At 42.1% G+C, this 15,607-nt stretch overlaps 1 protein-coding gene across 4 annotated transcripts in view; it reads right to left on the reverse strand.

The window, feature by feature from the left end:
* The window catches only part of LOC124158608 (dorsal-ventral patterning protein Sog), a 325,901-nt gene that overhangs the window by 98,894 nt on the left and 211,400 nt on the right, over positions 1-15,607 (reverse strand). For all 4 annotated transcript variants that reach the window (XM_046533780.1, XM_046533779.1, XM_046533777.1 and 1 more), the window contains exon 5: positions 2,851-2,913. In XM_046533780.1, the coding sequence (XP_046389736.1) occupies positions 2,851-2,913 (63 nt within the window). The remainder of the gene's footprint in view (positions 1-2,850; positions 2,914-15,607) is intronic.

Consider the following 15,607-nt stretch of genomic DNA (forward strand, 5'->3'; position numbering starts at 1 on the left):
CCGTCCGTAAAAGGTGTTTGGGCTATGAACGCGAATTGAAATGGAAACAAAAATCATGCCTCCATCTCAAATGCTGGTACTAACAAACCATTGTTTTTTCTATTGTTATTGCTATTTTAGTAAAATACTTCTTTCATTACCAATCTTCCATTTTAATACACAATTAAACATAATAGCAATGAATTTTATTAAATAAACATACTTTTCAATCCTTTTCATTTACCAGGAGTTTGTGTTTCTCATGTGTCCATTTTCTTTCCGCTAATGCATTATTCGTGCATTTGAAGAACTCATTCACTTCTACAGCGGAGAAAAGCACAGACTCGCCTAAGTATTCATGAAAAAATATTTCTACAATTCTCACGCCATAACTCGCAATGTATAAGTCATTCTTCTGGCTTTTCCCTCTATCTTGTGATTCCCATTGCCTTCAAATCATCCTCCACATCCTATAGCCATCTTATTCGTGCTCTACCACTTCTTCTGACCCCTTCCATCAAGTTATTAAATATTAGCTCGGGCGTTCCGCCCTTTCCATACTTTCTACATGGCCAAAACATGCCAGCCGAAATGACTTGGCAAATATAACAATGTGCAGAAACGAATCTTAGAGCATATTATTATTATTATTCAGAAGATCCCCTGAGGATGAAGAGCAGGTCGTTTTTCAAAACGTCGGACAACATGGAGCCAATTACCCGGTGAAAAACCCGAGAAGCGTTTTTGCACTTGATACGCCGGGAAAGGCAAATAACATACGAATCTAACTTTATCCGACAAATCACACTGTATAAGAGAATACATATAATTCCCAATAATATGTATTCTCTTAGACGTTGCAGGCTGGTGTTCCAGCAACCCTCGCCACTCTCCTTTCGAGGCAGCTTCTAAGAAAGTGCGTAGACGTAACCGTAAGATTACAAATGTGGCCGCCGCCGGTGCTGGCTGAATTGAGATGCGGTATTCTAGTCGAAAGGGGCATGGGAGGAGGTTACACACACATAGACGACGCGACGGCCCTTAATCCCGATGGATGGGGGAGCGAACGGCCGGCCTCCGCGAGCACACACGCTCCTGCCCCCGCTGCCTCTCGGGGGCGGAGGGGTTGGGGGCAAGAGTGAGAGGATTACTTGAAAGAAGTGCCCCTTCGGCCGTTATTCGTGTCATCGAGTCCGTTATTATTCCATCTGCGGCGTTGGTTTTTCCCGCAGATTAGCGTTATTAAATGGGGATGGGGACTGAGCCGGGCGCTAACTTAACGTCGCTCTCGCAGCCACCGCAGCGCAATAGACCGAGAAGTATTACAACAGATTCGGCCTACGATTCCCCTACCTAATCCTTTGAGATATGCCTAGGATAACATGTGAGTCTTGATATTTTTTTTGTTTTCACCGGGGAATTCATGGACCTTTTAAACAATAATTTAAAATTTAATATCGGCATTCATCATTGTATAAATCGTGTATAAGGTAAACATCCTTATTGTAAATTTTTAAAAATAAGAGTGAATTTAATGGACGAAAATGACTTTAAAATGTAATAGCGATAGTAGGTAATGAAGAGTTAAATACCTACTTACTAAAATTTCAATGCAGCGTTATTTCAAAGGTTTTTTGTTACAATCCAAATGTTCACGTATTGTTAGCTCTTACATTTCACTTGCAACTTAAATACATTTTTCCAGCAAATTAAATATAATTTCATAAAAAAATTCAATGACAAAAAGATAAAATCTTGCTTATTTTAAATGCATATTAATACCAATAAACATGAGGGACAGGGAAAAACAAAAAAATTTAAAGACATATGCTTTGAAAAATGCCGTAATAAAAATACATTTGATAGGCTTAGGTAAAAGCATGGTTGGACCAAGTTCCCTACTATCTTCCGGTCCATAAATCCAGAGTATGAAATGAGCACTCCCCGTAGCCATAATGGCGATCAGCGGAAGCCGCCCGTGCCATAGAAGGAAGCGAAGCGAAGGGTCGATCGAGACCATATTGCCGTCTGGGGACTTACGAAATTCCGATCCGAAGTCTCTCCGGCGTAAATCTTATGAGCCCGTAGACACCAGAATGAATTTTCACCTCCAAAGCGAGACCAGAATTCTCATTTTCTTTGTGCAAATATGCCTCTATTCTGAGATTGCATGGAATGTCGATATCTATATGGCATTCTACTTTGAATCAAATCTCGTATTTCGTATTGGAAAGTGCTATGATGTTTCTCTAAACATTACAAGTGATCTATTCCATTAAGAAGTTGAATTTAGGTTCAGGAGTATAGAATGTTCCGCCGATAAACAATATTAATTTCATTTTTGTTAAATACCAATTATACCATTCTACTGCACCCTTTTTTGTCAATAAGGGTGCAACGCCAAATATTTGGCTATTCGCGCTGAATACTTTGAAATTCGCATTTAAACACCTGCATTTTAAAATAGCTCTAATCGTATTGCATTTTTCTTTATAAAAATTGTTAAAGCTATTATATTTTAATAAAATAAAAGATAGGCTTATATTTGTGGATGCAGAATTTTTCACGTTAAATTTCCAAATGGATGGAATGAAGAGTTTAAAGAGCATAAATCACGTCGGAACCACCTACAGAAAATGTATTTAGTTTCAACAAGGTCTTGATCACACAATAAGGGGTGGTGCACTACAAATATTTTTTCAACATCTCATTCAGAATACACCGGTTATGCAAATTGACATTAATGCATGCAGACAAGCAAGGCGGACAAGTAGGGCGAAACAATATGAATAATATCTCTTCGAGCCAAATCGAAGCCCCTCGGATTATTCCAAATCATTGACGCATTGATTATAAAGAAGGAAACAATACCTCTCATGTTCTTCTCCTCCTCTTCCGTGACGGCAGGAGCAACATCCTGGACGATGTCTGGACCTGAAAGCAAACAGAACATTATGTTAAAATAAAACAGAAAGCTGACTGACATTGATCACTTAATCATCAAACTGCCTAAGCATGTAATGTTTGATCGCGAAAGAGTCGAACCATTGACTGTACTGGAGCTAAAAACTTTATCAATAATAGTCGAAGATCAAAAGAAATTCACACTGGATTCTTTGGCTATCGTTTGTACGACACGGATGTTCCTCCGATACTTTACACAAATATCTTTTGCAGAATCAAACATTACACAATTAAGATGAAGGTTTTTCATTTTTGCTACTACTGGAGGTAAGTAGAGGATTAAAAGCCTATAAGGAATTTAATGCCACCCATAACACACCAACCAAACATTTAGACATATGAGGGCCTTATTAAATAAACATCTCATATTCTAAAGATTTTTCAAGTTTAATTCTTCGGGCTTGTAACATCATAATAAACGCCTATTCCAACAAAAAGTAATAACAAAGATCGCCCAAACACTTCATATCCTATAAAATTCAATCTAAAAAGCATAGTACTCTTTATATACTAAATGAAAAATCGAGAGTCTCTGTGGTGATAAGGTAGCTTATGAACAGGTTATATTGACGACATTATAGACATTAACATTTGTTTGTACTTAAATAGCCTTAAAAAATATAGCAGATGGAAGTGGGATTAAAATAAAATTATTTATATGTAGGCTTCTTATTTATAGTAATGACGCTTACTTCCTTCATTTTTATTAGTTTTTTGTCTCTACATTGTGGAGATAAAATTATATATTTGACTTGAAAGAGCTTATAGCCTATTTTATGAAAATTTTGTCCTACAGATGGTAATAATTGGAGGACCTTCCCAGTTCAGTTTCGCTGTCTTGCTTTCACAAAGAGAGTCAAACTCAACCCAAAACTGCTCACAAACTCAGAATCGTCCACACAGAGTGCGCTACGTGTAGGGGAGATACGCTTTGCCCTATTGGAATTGGATAAGGAAGACGATTGAGTAGGGATATTGAAATGGACCTCATGACTGGCCCACAGCACGCGGGGAGAGAGACACGTAAGGGAGCGAGTTCATGAAATCCCAGCATCAACAAACTCGACGTAATTTTAGACCAGGAAGATGGAGAATAACGTCTGTAAGTTAGCAACAACCAAGGTCTCTAGAACCTAGATATTTAACGTTGAATCCGCCTCTGATTCGCAAGTGTTGCCCTAGAATAGAGTTACCCTATTCGAAGAGAGGCATATCAAAACTGTGAACCTCAATCCTGGAATTGGGGATAAAGGAACTATGTGCATTTTGAAAAACGATTAAAAATTCAGCACGCCGGGACAACAGCCGTTAAAGAATAAAAAGAAAATGCTCTAAAAAAGTTCCGCCTAATATTCATTGAAGTCCATCATTGTTCGAGGGACAAAAGAGTTCCCATACCTATCCCGGCAAACTATCTCTCTTAATTAATCGTTTCTGTCGCCCCTGGAAATATAGTGGGGTTCTAATATGATATTCTCCGTCTTCTTCTGAAAGATATCTATTTTCAACTACTCAAGCAGTCTAAGCCAAGCGCGCAGCCTCCGTTCACTAATGGGTACAAGAATCTCACGCTAAAGTGTTCCTTACGAATAATAATTTACTCCTAATTCCTTTCCCTACAAACATGCCTCAATGCTTTGGTCTGAGCGAGAAGTATGGAACATGTCTGGGCCATGATTAGCCGAGTCACGCCAAGTGATGCTGCGGTGAATGAGGAGGCCAGGGCGGGAGGATTATCCGCCCGCTCGCGGGGAGGCGTTGGGTGGACAAAGGAGCCGGGAAAGGAGCAGATTCCGAGTAACGGTCCTTTGAGGGATTGAGGGGCGCCACCGCTGCTCCCCCTCTCCACCAATGACATATTAGAGGCCGGGCCCCCTTTGGCCCCATTCATCTCCGGCGACCTCCTCGACAAGGCACCAGGGGTCGCCCCGCCCCAAGTGGCGAGCACCCAAGCCCAACCTGAGTGCTGGCACACGAAGGGGGGGGGGGTGACGTCATTAGTTGCATCTAATGCGTAAAGAAACGAACGTGGCCAGAAGACTTTTGACTCGTAGTTAAATTTTCTAATTTATTTTTAAATTGGGGTATAAATGGCCATGGGAGTGAGTGAGTGAGTGAGTTAAATTATCAATACAAAGGTTTTCAAAGAGTAAAAACCTGTCTTAATTTGAAATCAATGGCTTTCGAGCTGACATTGCGGAATCGTGACATGAGGTGGTATGGTATTTGGAGGAGGCGACCGACAGCTGAAGTCATTTGCGCCATGAGGGAAGGGTAGGTAAGGAAGGGTGGAGGGAAACCTGGCGTCGGCATTAGCCTGCTCTTAACGAAAGGTGCTAAGGGGACCACGGCTTAACGTCCCATCCGACGGACGGAATGTTGCGCTTGAAATGTCCTCCACACAACACTCAAGCAGGGATCGGGCAGTCATGAAAGGATACATTAAAAAGATTAAAAACTAAACATGTTGTATTCCACACAGTATTCAGTATTCAAGAATCGACCGGTTTCAATCTTTTCAGGTCATTATCAATAGGATAACCAAGAGGTAATGACTTGAATAGGTTGAAACCGGTCGAGTCTTTTTAATAAATACCTACAGTGTGGAATACAAAAAAGTTTACTTTTTAATACTTACATCTGTCTTAATTTGCCGACTCTGGATCACAATACGCTTGGATTTTTAAGTATTCTGCCCACTCTACGTGGTATTGGCGGAAAAGAGGAAAGTTTCCAGTGATTTCCAGGGAAATATGTAAGCTTGATAAGAGGTAGCATATGAGGTAGCGCTGAGCGGCATTGCCCGCTAAGGAATCTATTGATTCGATCGATGGATTTTTCTTCCTCATAGGAAAATCCACTAGGATCGGTAGAACATTAATTGCATATGCTTGGTTTCGATAATAGTAGGGCCTCCTTCGCTTTTATAGCGTTGGGGTGTTTTTCCCTCGTCCCCTCCCTTCCGCTCCTATCCTTTCCCAGAGGCGTCGGCGTGCTCCCATCGCGGCGGCGCCTCTTTCCTTTTTCCTTCCTGTCCAGCCCCTCCCCGGGTGATCGGGCGTATAAGCCACGGGCTTGGTTCCCGGCCCCGGTGCGTTGTATCCCTAAGAGGGTTCACCTAGAACCAGTCTCTGCCCGCCAAGGAAGGTTTCATAATAATTAAATAATATCTGCTCATTTATACTTATTTTCACAAAATAATATAATCTCAGTTCAATAGTGCTTCCTACGGCACTCCAGACCTTCATTTATCTCTCCATATTGTGGCGCAAAGTATTTTCCAATAGAATATGTAAGTACTACTAGTTCCTCGGGCTGTTGCAAGAATTTTATACATAACGGGTCCCAATAGATAGAATCTGCCATAATGAAAGAAATATTCTACTCGGATTGAAAAATTTGCTTGACCAAATTTAATCGAAAGAGCTTAGATGTAAAAATTGTCATATGATTGGCTGAAATAAGAATGTTATGAGAGAAAATATCCTCCAGAATGGATGAATAAATGCTTCACGTATGACATGCGACACTTAAAAAAGGAATCCCAACTGTCCAATTACTTTCCCACGAACTTAGACAATGGAATTTAAACACCGGCAAATGATTATTCCCATAACAGTGTCATTAAAATGACGAAACAATTACACGTTGGTGATCGCAACTCCCTATCAACCTACGCCCTATCGTCCTACGCCATATCGCTATAGGTGGCTGTATCTCTCATGACGACGGAAGCTGATTTCATAACAACCCGAATTATCTTGCAGCCTCCGTTGAATTTGATGTCTTAACTATCCACGAGAAAGGGTTTTTTACTGATGGAGTGAGACGTGTGAAGCCTAGGAACGTATTCGAGGTGAAAATGAAGTGAAAGGTTAGGAAATCAGCCCAATTTTCGAAGAAAATCCGGTTCAGCGAAACCTCTAATTACCGTCAACTCTCAGCTAAGGACGATTCTAACCCTTCACATTATCAAATTCCACATGAGCCTGATGTATGCTCATCCTAACCCACCAAAACAGACGCTTCGAGCTTTCAGACATCGCTGACCGTGCGTCAGGGAGAAGTCTCGCTCTATTTTCAAATTCGTACACGCCTTTCGATGCACCCAACCGATGTCAATTTCGCGGGATGCCCTCCTCCCACTATAACCCATCTCACATTCTTGAACGCGAGCACACGACGGGAGGGTGGGTTGGGGCAGCGGGTGATTGCAGACGGCAGGGGGCGGGAGCGAGGAGGAGGACCGACCGACCGGCCGCCGAATGGACATTCCCTCGCCCGCCGTGCGGGAAAGCGCGGGCGCCGCACGGTCGGCGGGTGAACAACCCCGGGCACGCCGTGGACGACGACGAGCCCGCCGCCAAAAGAATCCGGTTATCCGCGCCGGTTCCGAAAAAACAACATGGCTTCGCCGCGCACCAAAACAACCCCCTCCCTCCCGTCGGCCAAGTGTACTCGAAGCGTGCGTGATTGTGCCATTCAAGTCTCCGTTCTTTCCTCATCCTCTCGTCGGTGATGCTGCCGCTTCATGTTTTCGCGAGTTGGGGGAAGGGGAGGGGAGGAGGAAGAAGCAAAGGAGGAGAGAATGGAATCTCCATTCCACGGCTCGCCCCATTCAACCTCCGCTGCGACCCTTCCCCATTCAACGTCTCTCGCTCGCCCGCTCGCCGCGCCCTCACTGGCCGTCGCGAAATGTAGCGGCGGCAGAGCTGAGCGAAGTCGAATCGAAATCGATTTTATTCGATTCTATTTGCCAGCAATTATTTATGCATCGATTAAGTCCTCGAGGCCTGAATCACAAACAGTACTTTATCCAGCAAAAAACTAGCTAGCTGCAATGGTGTATTCATATAGGAGGAAGAACCGGGGTGGGGGGGTCCGGACCCCCCCCCCCGAATATAAGATCACAATTACTTTCCATCATAAAAGAAAAGAAAATATTGAAAAATCATGAATTTAAAAAAGATTTCTTTGACAAATGAAGTTTTTTCGATTATGAAAAGTGTTGAAATTAGTTAAAAGCCCTCTACAAAATACCATGCTTTTCAAAAATTTCCTTTGATTTCGGACCCACCCCAAACAAAATTCCTGGATACCCCACAACATACGATATCCGGCAATTTAACACTGCAACTTTTGGATCTCTCTCCGCAACTTTTGGATCGTGCTAAGAGACACACGCAGTCACATCGGATGGCATTTATCCTCCGGATCGCTTGCGCGCCGAATGTAAACATATTCTTTTTTTTTTCTCCCTCGGTCCTTCTTTTCCGGTTCGGTTCCAGTTCAACGCCCTCTCCGCCACACCTCGCTCCTCAAAATTTCGGCCCCCGCCCCCTTTGCATGCGACGACGACGGCGCAATCGGCGAGGGATCTGCCGCGACGAGCGATGTTTCGCTGTCACGACGCGACGCCGCCGCGTCCAAGAATAAAAATGTCGGATGTCGGCATCGGGGTGGGAAAGTTAACCCACCTACCCCGGGAGTGTACCGAGGAGAACGTTCCACGACCAGATTGGCGGAGAGGGTCAGCCAGCTATAAGCTACCCACGACAACGACTATGACGGCTGATTGCTCGACATGAGAAGGAAAAGAGCCAAGTCTAGAGAGGGATGCCGGTGGAATGGTGGCCATGTCACTCGGCTGAAACTTTCACAGGATAGTTGGATAATAAAAGAGGATGAATCTAGATTCATAGAAGATTAAGAAAAATGAACGACTTCCGGTTTTCGTACCAGCGGAAAACAGTCGTGGATGTCACTGAGGGTAAAAGAGTACTTTGATGGTTAGAGGAACCTTTTTAAAATACATACTCTCTAAATATTCTATTACTTTTAGCGCATTTAAAATTTTGTATATTTTCTACACCTGCAGAAAACACTATCTTTTTTAAGATCTGAGTTATGAGAAAAAAAATATCATTAAGAATTTTTCATTAGTAATGGAAAAATAAACCTGGCTTAGATAACTCCCATCCCTTTGCAAAATCTCTCAATAATCTACATAACTTTCTGCTAATAATCTAAGTGCCAAATGTGAAATATGCGTTAAGTAAAGTTGAGGCTCCGAAATCATATCACAGGGCACGAAAGCAGTGTGTACTCTAGCCCCTAGATCCACTGCATTCGTAAAAGAAACACAAGAGCTATGAGCTGGGAATGCGGCCATGCTAAATAAAAATTTGTTCTTTCCTCTCTAGTTTGAGGGACATTAATTACCAAATCTGAGGAAATCATTACATTTCATGCAAAAAATAATGTAGTATTTTTTGCTTGACGGTAAAAAGTTAAAGTACCCCATAAAACTGAGCTTAGCTTATAGTTGAAAAAGAACTTAGAAATCTTAAGGGAGTCTTGTTGTTTCACAAAAAGCCACCAAATCAAGATGGACATAAATATAAAAATGTCGCTGAATTGGCTGAGGTTAGTATAAAAAATTTGTCCATAAAAATGAGTCGGCTGTCATAGAGTAACTATGAAGAAACTTTCAGAGCGCACACAAACTACCAATTAAGATTACCCGTTTATTAAAGATCGTTTTATTTGGGCATCCATCGTCTTTACGCAGTGTCAGGTATACAAATACAAATATAAAAATTTAAATACCCCAATCTCATAGCCTCCTTTAATCTACACAGATTCAGGTGATTTTCAGGGGTAAGAAGGGAAAGCGGCTGAGGGAGGAGTAACTCGCGGGACCGCCCTAACGTTAGCCCACTGACCAACTATCGCCCATTTGAGGTCATTCTATTACAAATAAAAAGATGTTCAGCGTAACGTTTTGGAATCTATAACTCAATCGGAACCAATGAAGATGTTCGCACACTTTCGCAGCATGATTCATTTCACGACCATGGATGGTTTCGTCGAACAGTTGACATCGTCAGGTGAGCAATTTACAGAACATATTAGGTATAGGTATTAAAACAGAAGATGAGGGTAGAAGGGGAAGTGGAAAATGAGGCGTTTAGAGTGGTAGGGAGCGCTTGCTTCTGCTTCCCACGCTCCCAAACGATCAGCCTGTAGGCCCTTCCTTTTCCAATTACCATGCTAATCCCTTCCTTGCTTTTGCTACTGGAGCTCAATACGATTTGTAAGTTACTCACATGTCCACTACTCGACGAAACCATGGTCGTAAAATAAACCATCCTGTGGAAGTGTATCAATTTTTTTGTTGTTTCAACATCTCATTCTTATCGTATACTCCCGACAGCATTCGAAGAGGATGGAGTTAATAAATAGCAATACGAGGTACTAAGTGAAAAAAATGTAATCCCGACTTCAGTACATTAAGAGTTAAAGAAAGAGATTAAGAGTTAAAAAAAGTTACCCAGCAATTGGAGAGGCGTCGATTAAGCTCTTAAACGGAATTTGAATTTCTCTACTGTGGCACAATATTTTGTGGCTACCCATATGAAGCAGGGTAACATAGTAACATATGGATTTATTTACTTTCCAATCAGATAACAGAATTTCGTTTACTACGCCTTTTCACTCACACTGATTGATCACCTAGAAAAAGTAAATTATAGCTTTGGAAGTTAAAAAGTTCTCTTAGCTTTTCTTATTCTATAGAAAAAAAACTTTCTTTAAAATAACATCCAAGAAGGTAGGCGTTGCACATTATTTCAATCTTCAAGCGTGAGGTCTCGGAATAACATACAACAACAGAGAAAGTCATATTCTGAGTAAGAGTATGAGTGCCTCAATTTGTTAATCTTTAAGCCAAGAAGACACGCACAACGCAGTTGATTTGCGATTGGTCAGGGAAGATTGCGGATGGGATTATAGCGGCGAGGGGAGAAGTAATTGCCGCCCACACGCGGCCCAAGCTCTCCCTCCCTCCCTTGCCTCCGAGGAGGAGTCATTTACCGTTTACGGGGTTTGGTGGCGCGAATGGGCAGTCACCGGTCGCAGCCTCTGACGCCGGTTGACAACGATTTCGGCGAGTTATGCTAATGAGATGGATTGGACGAGTCGACAGAGGGCGGGGCGGTCGCCTCTCCTTCCGGACCACCTGTCGCGCCCCTTCGCGCCCCTCCTGCTCCCCTTCTAACCAATCCGGAGGTGACGTCACCCACAACGGAATATGGTGATGATGATGATGGCCACGGGCGAAATCGATCACTATCATCACTACTATCGAGGTTCATGAACAGAGAGATAGAACGACCCACGAGTATTGCAATAGAGAATTCTCTCGTCAGCTCCTAGGTATACCATCAGCCAGCGCGTCTTTAAATGCTTTTAACATACTTGACCGTTGCGTTGTACTCTGCTGACGGCAAGCTATAATGATAGGAAATAGGTAAGCTATAATTACGGCTGTTGACATAACTTTTATTTTCGTGAGTACGATCTATCAAAAGCATAACTTTTGCATTATTAACATACACTCACTATTATCCTATAAATAAGTGGGTGAGAAGTCAAGGGATATAAGTAATTTCTTGATTTCTTTTTTCCACACAGAGTTAGGTACAGAAATTAGGCATAGATAAAATACGAGATCTATTAAATATTTAGTGGTGCATTTGATTTTCCATTCGATGTCAGCACAGAACAGAGACTCACCCGTATCCCTTGGCAACCAAGTTTTTGCATATTTCTTCTAAAAATTAAGTTTACCTAACTCAGTGGAGAAAAAATCACTTGCACTCCATGGTTTCTCATCCACTCAAATGTTCTATAGCAATTATTAAGAATAAAGAGGTCACTCATAGCCACGCCGAGTACATTACTGAAAATTGATTAAAAAGAGACCGAAGGGGTATAATAATTAAACCAGAAGGAATGGGCCTCTGCCATGTAGCCACCCTGGGCCGACGACCGAGCCATTAAAATGCGAGCCCTTCCGCACTGAGGTAATCCAGCCGACCGCCAGCGATATTCGGTACACTCTTCCGTGGAATAAAGCAGGACTATTTTGTAAAAACTAGTTCTGATGCTGTTCATGTAATCGCGGCAGAAGGGAATAATCCTTATAATAATAATATAAACATACGTGTTTCAGTTTCCAGCGAAGACAGGCGCATAAACAAAAAATCACTTGAGAGATAAGTAAAATACGGAGATTATTAAAGCTAATTGGTGAAAAGTATTCATCACTTAGTATGAAGGTTCAACATTCAGTTAATACCTCAAATTTAATCGTAAGAAGTAAGTAATAAAAAGGTTGGCGCATTTCAAATGAAAGTAGCCGAATATTATCCCTCTAATTAATTCAGGTGTTCAACACCATGTTAAATTGTAACTTTAAAGCATTATTCGGTTATATTTTAACAATACACAATCACTGGTCAACAAAAAATTAAAAATAATTTACAAAATATATCATAACCGTTATAATTCAAATGGAATTTCACACTCTTAGCTCTGGTGATGCCAAAGCATAGGTGTACCGCATCTGCGGATTGCAAGCTAAATAGTACTTCGTGGGATGGAGAACCCTGCCGAGATTAATGGCGGAGAACGCATTTGAATCGGCCGAGCTGCCACGCGAACATGGAGGGAATTACTCGGAGCAAAGGATGGATCGCCGAGTTCATTCATCGGCTGGCTCGCGTCGATACGTGAGGGCGGCGAAGCCAACGCCTCACACGAAGGTAACAAAGCTGTAAGGACGCATAAATCAGGGGAGGGACCACCTTGCCTCTCTAGGCGAGCTGCCAGCTCACCTGACTCCACTCATCAGCATAGCAAACCGACACGCCGCGGCGAATAAACTTTGCAAGTGACCCTTGTGTCGCGGCGTTCATGAAAGATCTCGCTTCCCGGGGTAAATCTCAAATTTAAATGGCAATTACGCCGGGAAGTATTTCACAGGAGCACATTCGCGCACCTCTTCAAGGCAGCAAAGAGTCAGAATTACACGGGCCATATATATTTTTGCGCAAGTTACCAAGGAAACCGACGCAAAATGCATATTTCAGTGCTGCGGCGTTACAAAATTCTAGCGCCGAAACCTTGTGGAGAGTACGTTAACCTAGTGGGTAGAGCGCTTGGATGCTGTTCGAAGGGTCTCGAGTTCGAATCCCGGGTGAAGCCCTCAGGAACCCCCAAACAAAATCCTTGAAGTGCGAGGAGGCCCAGGGACAGGAATTAGAACCCTCACCATGAATGTGTGAAATTCACACGCCTGTGGCTAAATTCTAGGTGACCTATACCCCACATGTCCAAACCAACCTTTGAGTTGCATTTCTGAGTAAATATAGGAGAGCTGCGAATTCCAAACAGCATTGATGTTCATCTACATCTACATAATACCCCACAAGCCGCCTAAAAGGCGTGTGGCAGGGGGTGTTAGGACACCAGCCGTTTACAGCTAAAAAAATGAAGTGCTCTAACGAAGTTGGGACTAGCGTTTATTAAAGTCCTTTATGGTTCGGGGGAAAAACGAATTTCCACATCTATTCGTTCGGCAAAACATCTCTCTTAATTTATCGCTTCTACCGGACCTGGAAATATAGCGTGGCTCTAATATTATGTTCTCTGTATCGCTCTTAAAGATATCCATTCTCAATTGTTCAAGCAATCTAAGCCTAGCGCGCAGCCTCCGAGTCTCCAGCGGCTCCCAGCCTAATTCGCTTGACATCTGGGTAACACTGTCTGTTGGAGTAGAAGCATTGATTTGAAGCGGTGAAAACTCCGAAATCCGCCGACCCTTTGTTAATGTACCTCGCTAAGTCACGCCAGAGGTATGTAGCAAAATGTAGATGCCATGGACCCGAGTTGCAAAAGCGAGGATTGGTCGCATCGGCGATGGGAAGGAGCCGGTTTCTGATGAGACAGAGCGAAGTGCTTCGCCGGTCCCAAGTGGCGTGATATGCGATAGAGGTCTTCTTTCTCCCACTCCCTGAACGGGGACATCGTCCGTATGCGGTCGTCGGAAGTGATGGGCTGCAAAGAGGTCTTCCCACGCCAAAGTCACCAACCACGCTGTCCTTTTCCCCTTCCACCACCTTCAATGCAATTTCCTTGCATGCCCACCAACGTGCTGTTCTCCGTTATGTGATAGTGATGGATCACTCCCAAATGCAGCCCTCAATGGGCACACGATGGAGATTGAATTAGTTTCCTCCTCAGCGAATTTGGAGAGAATATCCCAATCTGAAGGCCTCGTTAAAAATGTTCGAGTAATCACAAGCAAGGATCACTAAAACGTTTCGGGTCTTAAATTGGTATTCCAACGAAATGTCATTTCTTGCCACATTTCAATACACACCCTTCATCCTTTCATGTAGTTTATACAATATGGTCTTGCAATACAAACCAAACCGTTTTTACCAACGTCATAGCTAATAATGTAACTGAGGTTGTTGATAGCGATGCTTCACCTAACTCAAAAATTCGAATTGTTAAATACGCACTATTATCCTATCAGTTTTTTTTTAATTCTAAAATTCATCTGTTTTAAAAGCTTCAAAACTTAAATAGGTACAGGAGAGTATTTTTTTTAAATTCCTCTTACTATCGAAGTACTCAAAAGATATAAGCTGGTATCAGATATATAGACATGTTAGGTAAAATTTTGCTTTTCTCATTAAGAACGCCATCTAAACAGGTAGGCACTACGTATCATAAATAATAAACAATCCTAAGTTTGACTTGAAGCAGCGCTACACTTAATTCTCAAATCAGCTAATATTTTCACTTCTTCACTAATTTCATTATTCTCATTCCAACCATGCATAATATATACTATAAACACTTTATATGAGGTCTTCCTTTCCAATCATAGCAATTTACTTGTCCCTCTTCATCAGATCATCATGCCTCAAGATGTAGCCGATTAAGTTGACGCCTTCTTAGTACGGGTTTCATTAACATTCTCCTCTCTTCCACTCTCCTTAAGATTTTTACGTACCTCACTTTGAGGTAGACATAAAAGAGTGCGCGAAAAGTTGGAACCAATCGGAATCGTACACACTCGGTGTAACTTTCTCAATACGGCGCAGTTGGCTGAATTCGAAAAAAGATGGCCAAAACCTCAAAAAAAGGTTTGTCTAACCTCCGAAGTTGAAACTTCGCATAAATATTTTCAAATTAATTTTGCATTCGGATCCACACGGTGGCCGCGTTACGAACTCATCGCCGACGTCTTTTCACTTCAAGTTTCCAATTGATAAACTAAGCAGGATTTTATGGTAAAAGTCATCAGACAGAACTCGATGGAAGTATCTCCTTTTTTTACGGAGTAATTAAAAAATGGCTTTAAACTGACCACGTCATTTCAATTTGCATCTACAGTCAATAATAAATTAAAATATTTTAAAAACCACCAAATGGAGGAGAATGTACTACACATTAAATTGGGGTGATAGTTTTTTCCATAAAGATATTGATTAAACTACAGCAAGAGGCTAAAGTCAGTAATTTTAAAAGAAAATGAGGTGCATTTTTCGCGAGATTTGTTAAACATTGACCCAGTGGCGGATACAGATGGGGGGCGCAGGGGTCGCCCCCCCCCTTGCGGGCTAGAACGTATTGCCAAAAATTGCAGAACCACAGTTATAACTTTTTCATATTATAGGATGGCATTGTCTTGTATACGTGTGTACTCAATTTACCTAAAGTTTTCTCAAACTCAGCATTTGGCTTGATTATTTTTTATTAGGATAAAAGTAAAGGTAACTCAAGATATCTTTTGCGCCCCCCCCCC

Source organism: Ischnura elegans, chromosome 5 (genome assembly GCF_921293095.1).
Source record: "Ischnura elegans chromosome 5, ioIscEleg1.1, whole genome shotgun sequence".
Classification (NCBI taxonomy): domain Eukaryota; kingdom Metazoa; phylum Arthropoda; class Insecta; order Odonata; family Coenagrionidae; genus Ischnura; species Ischnura elegans.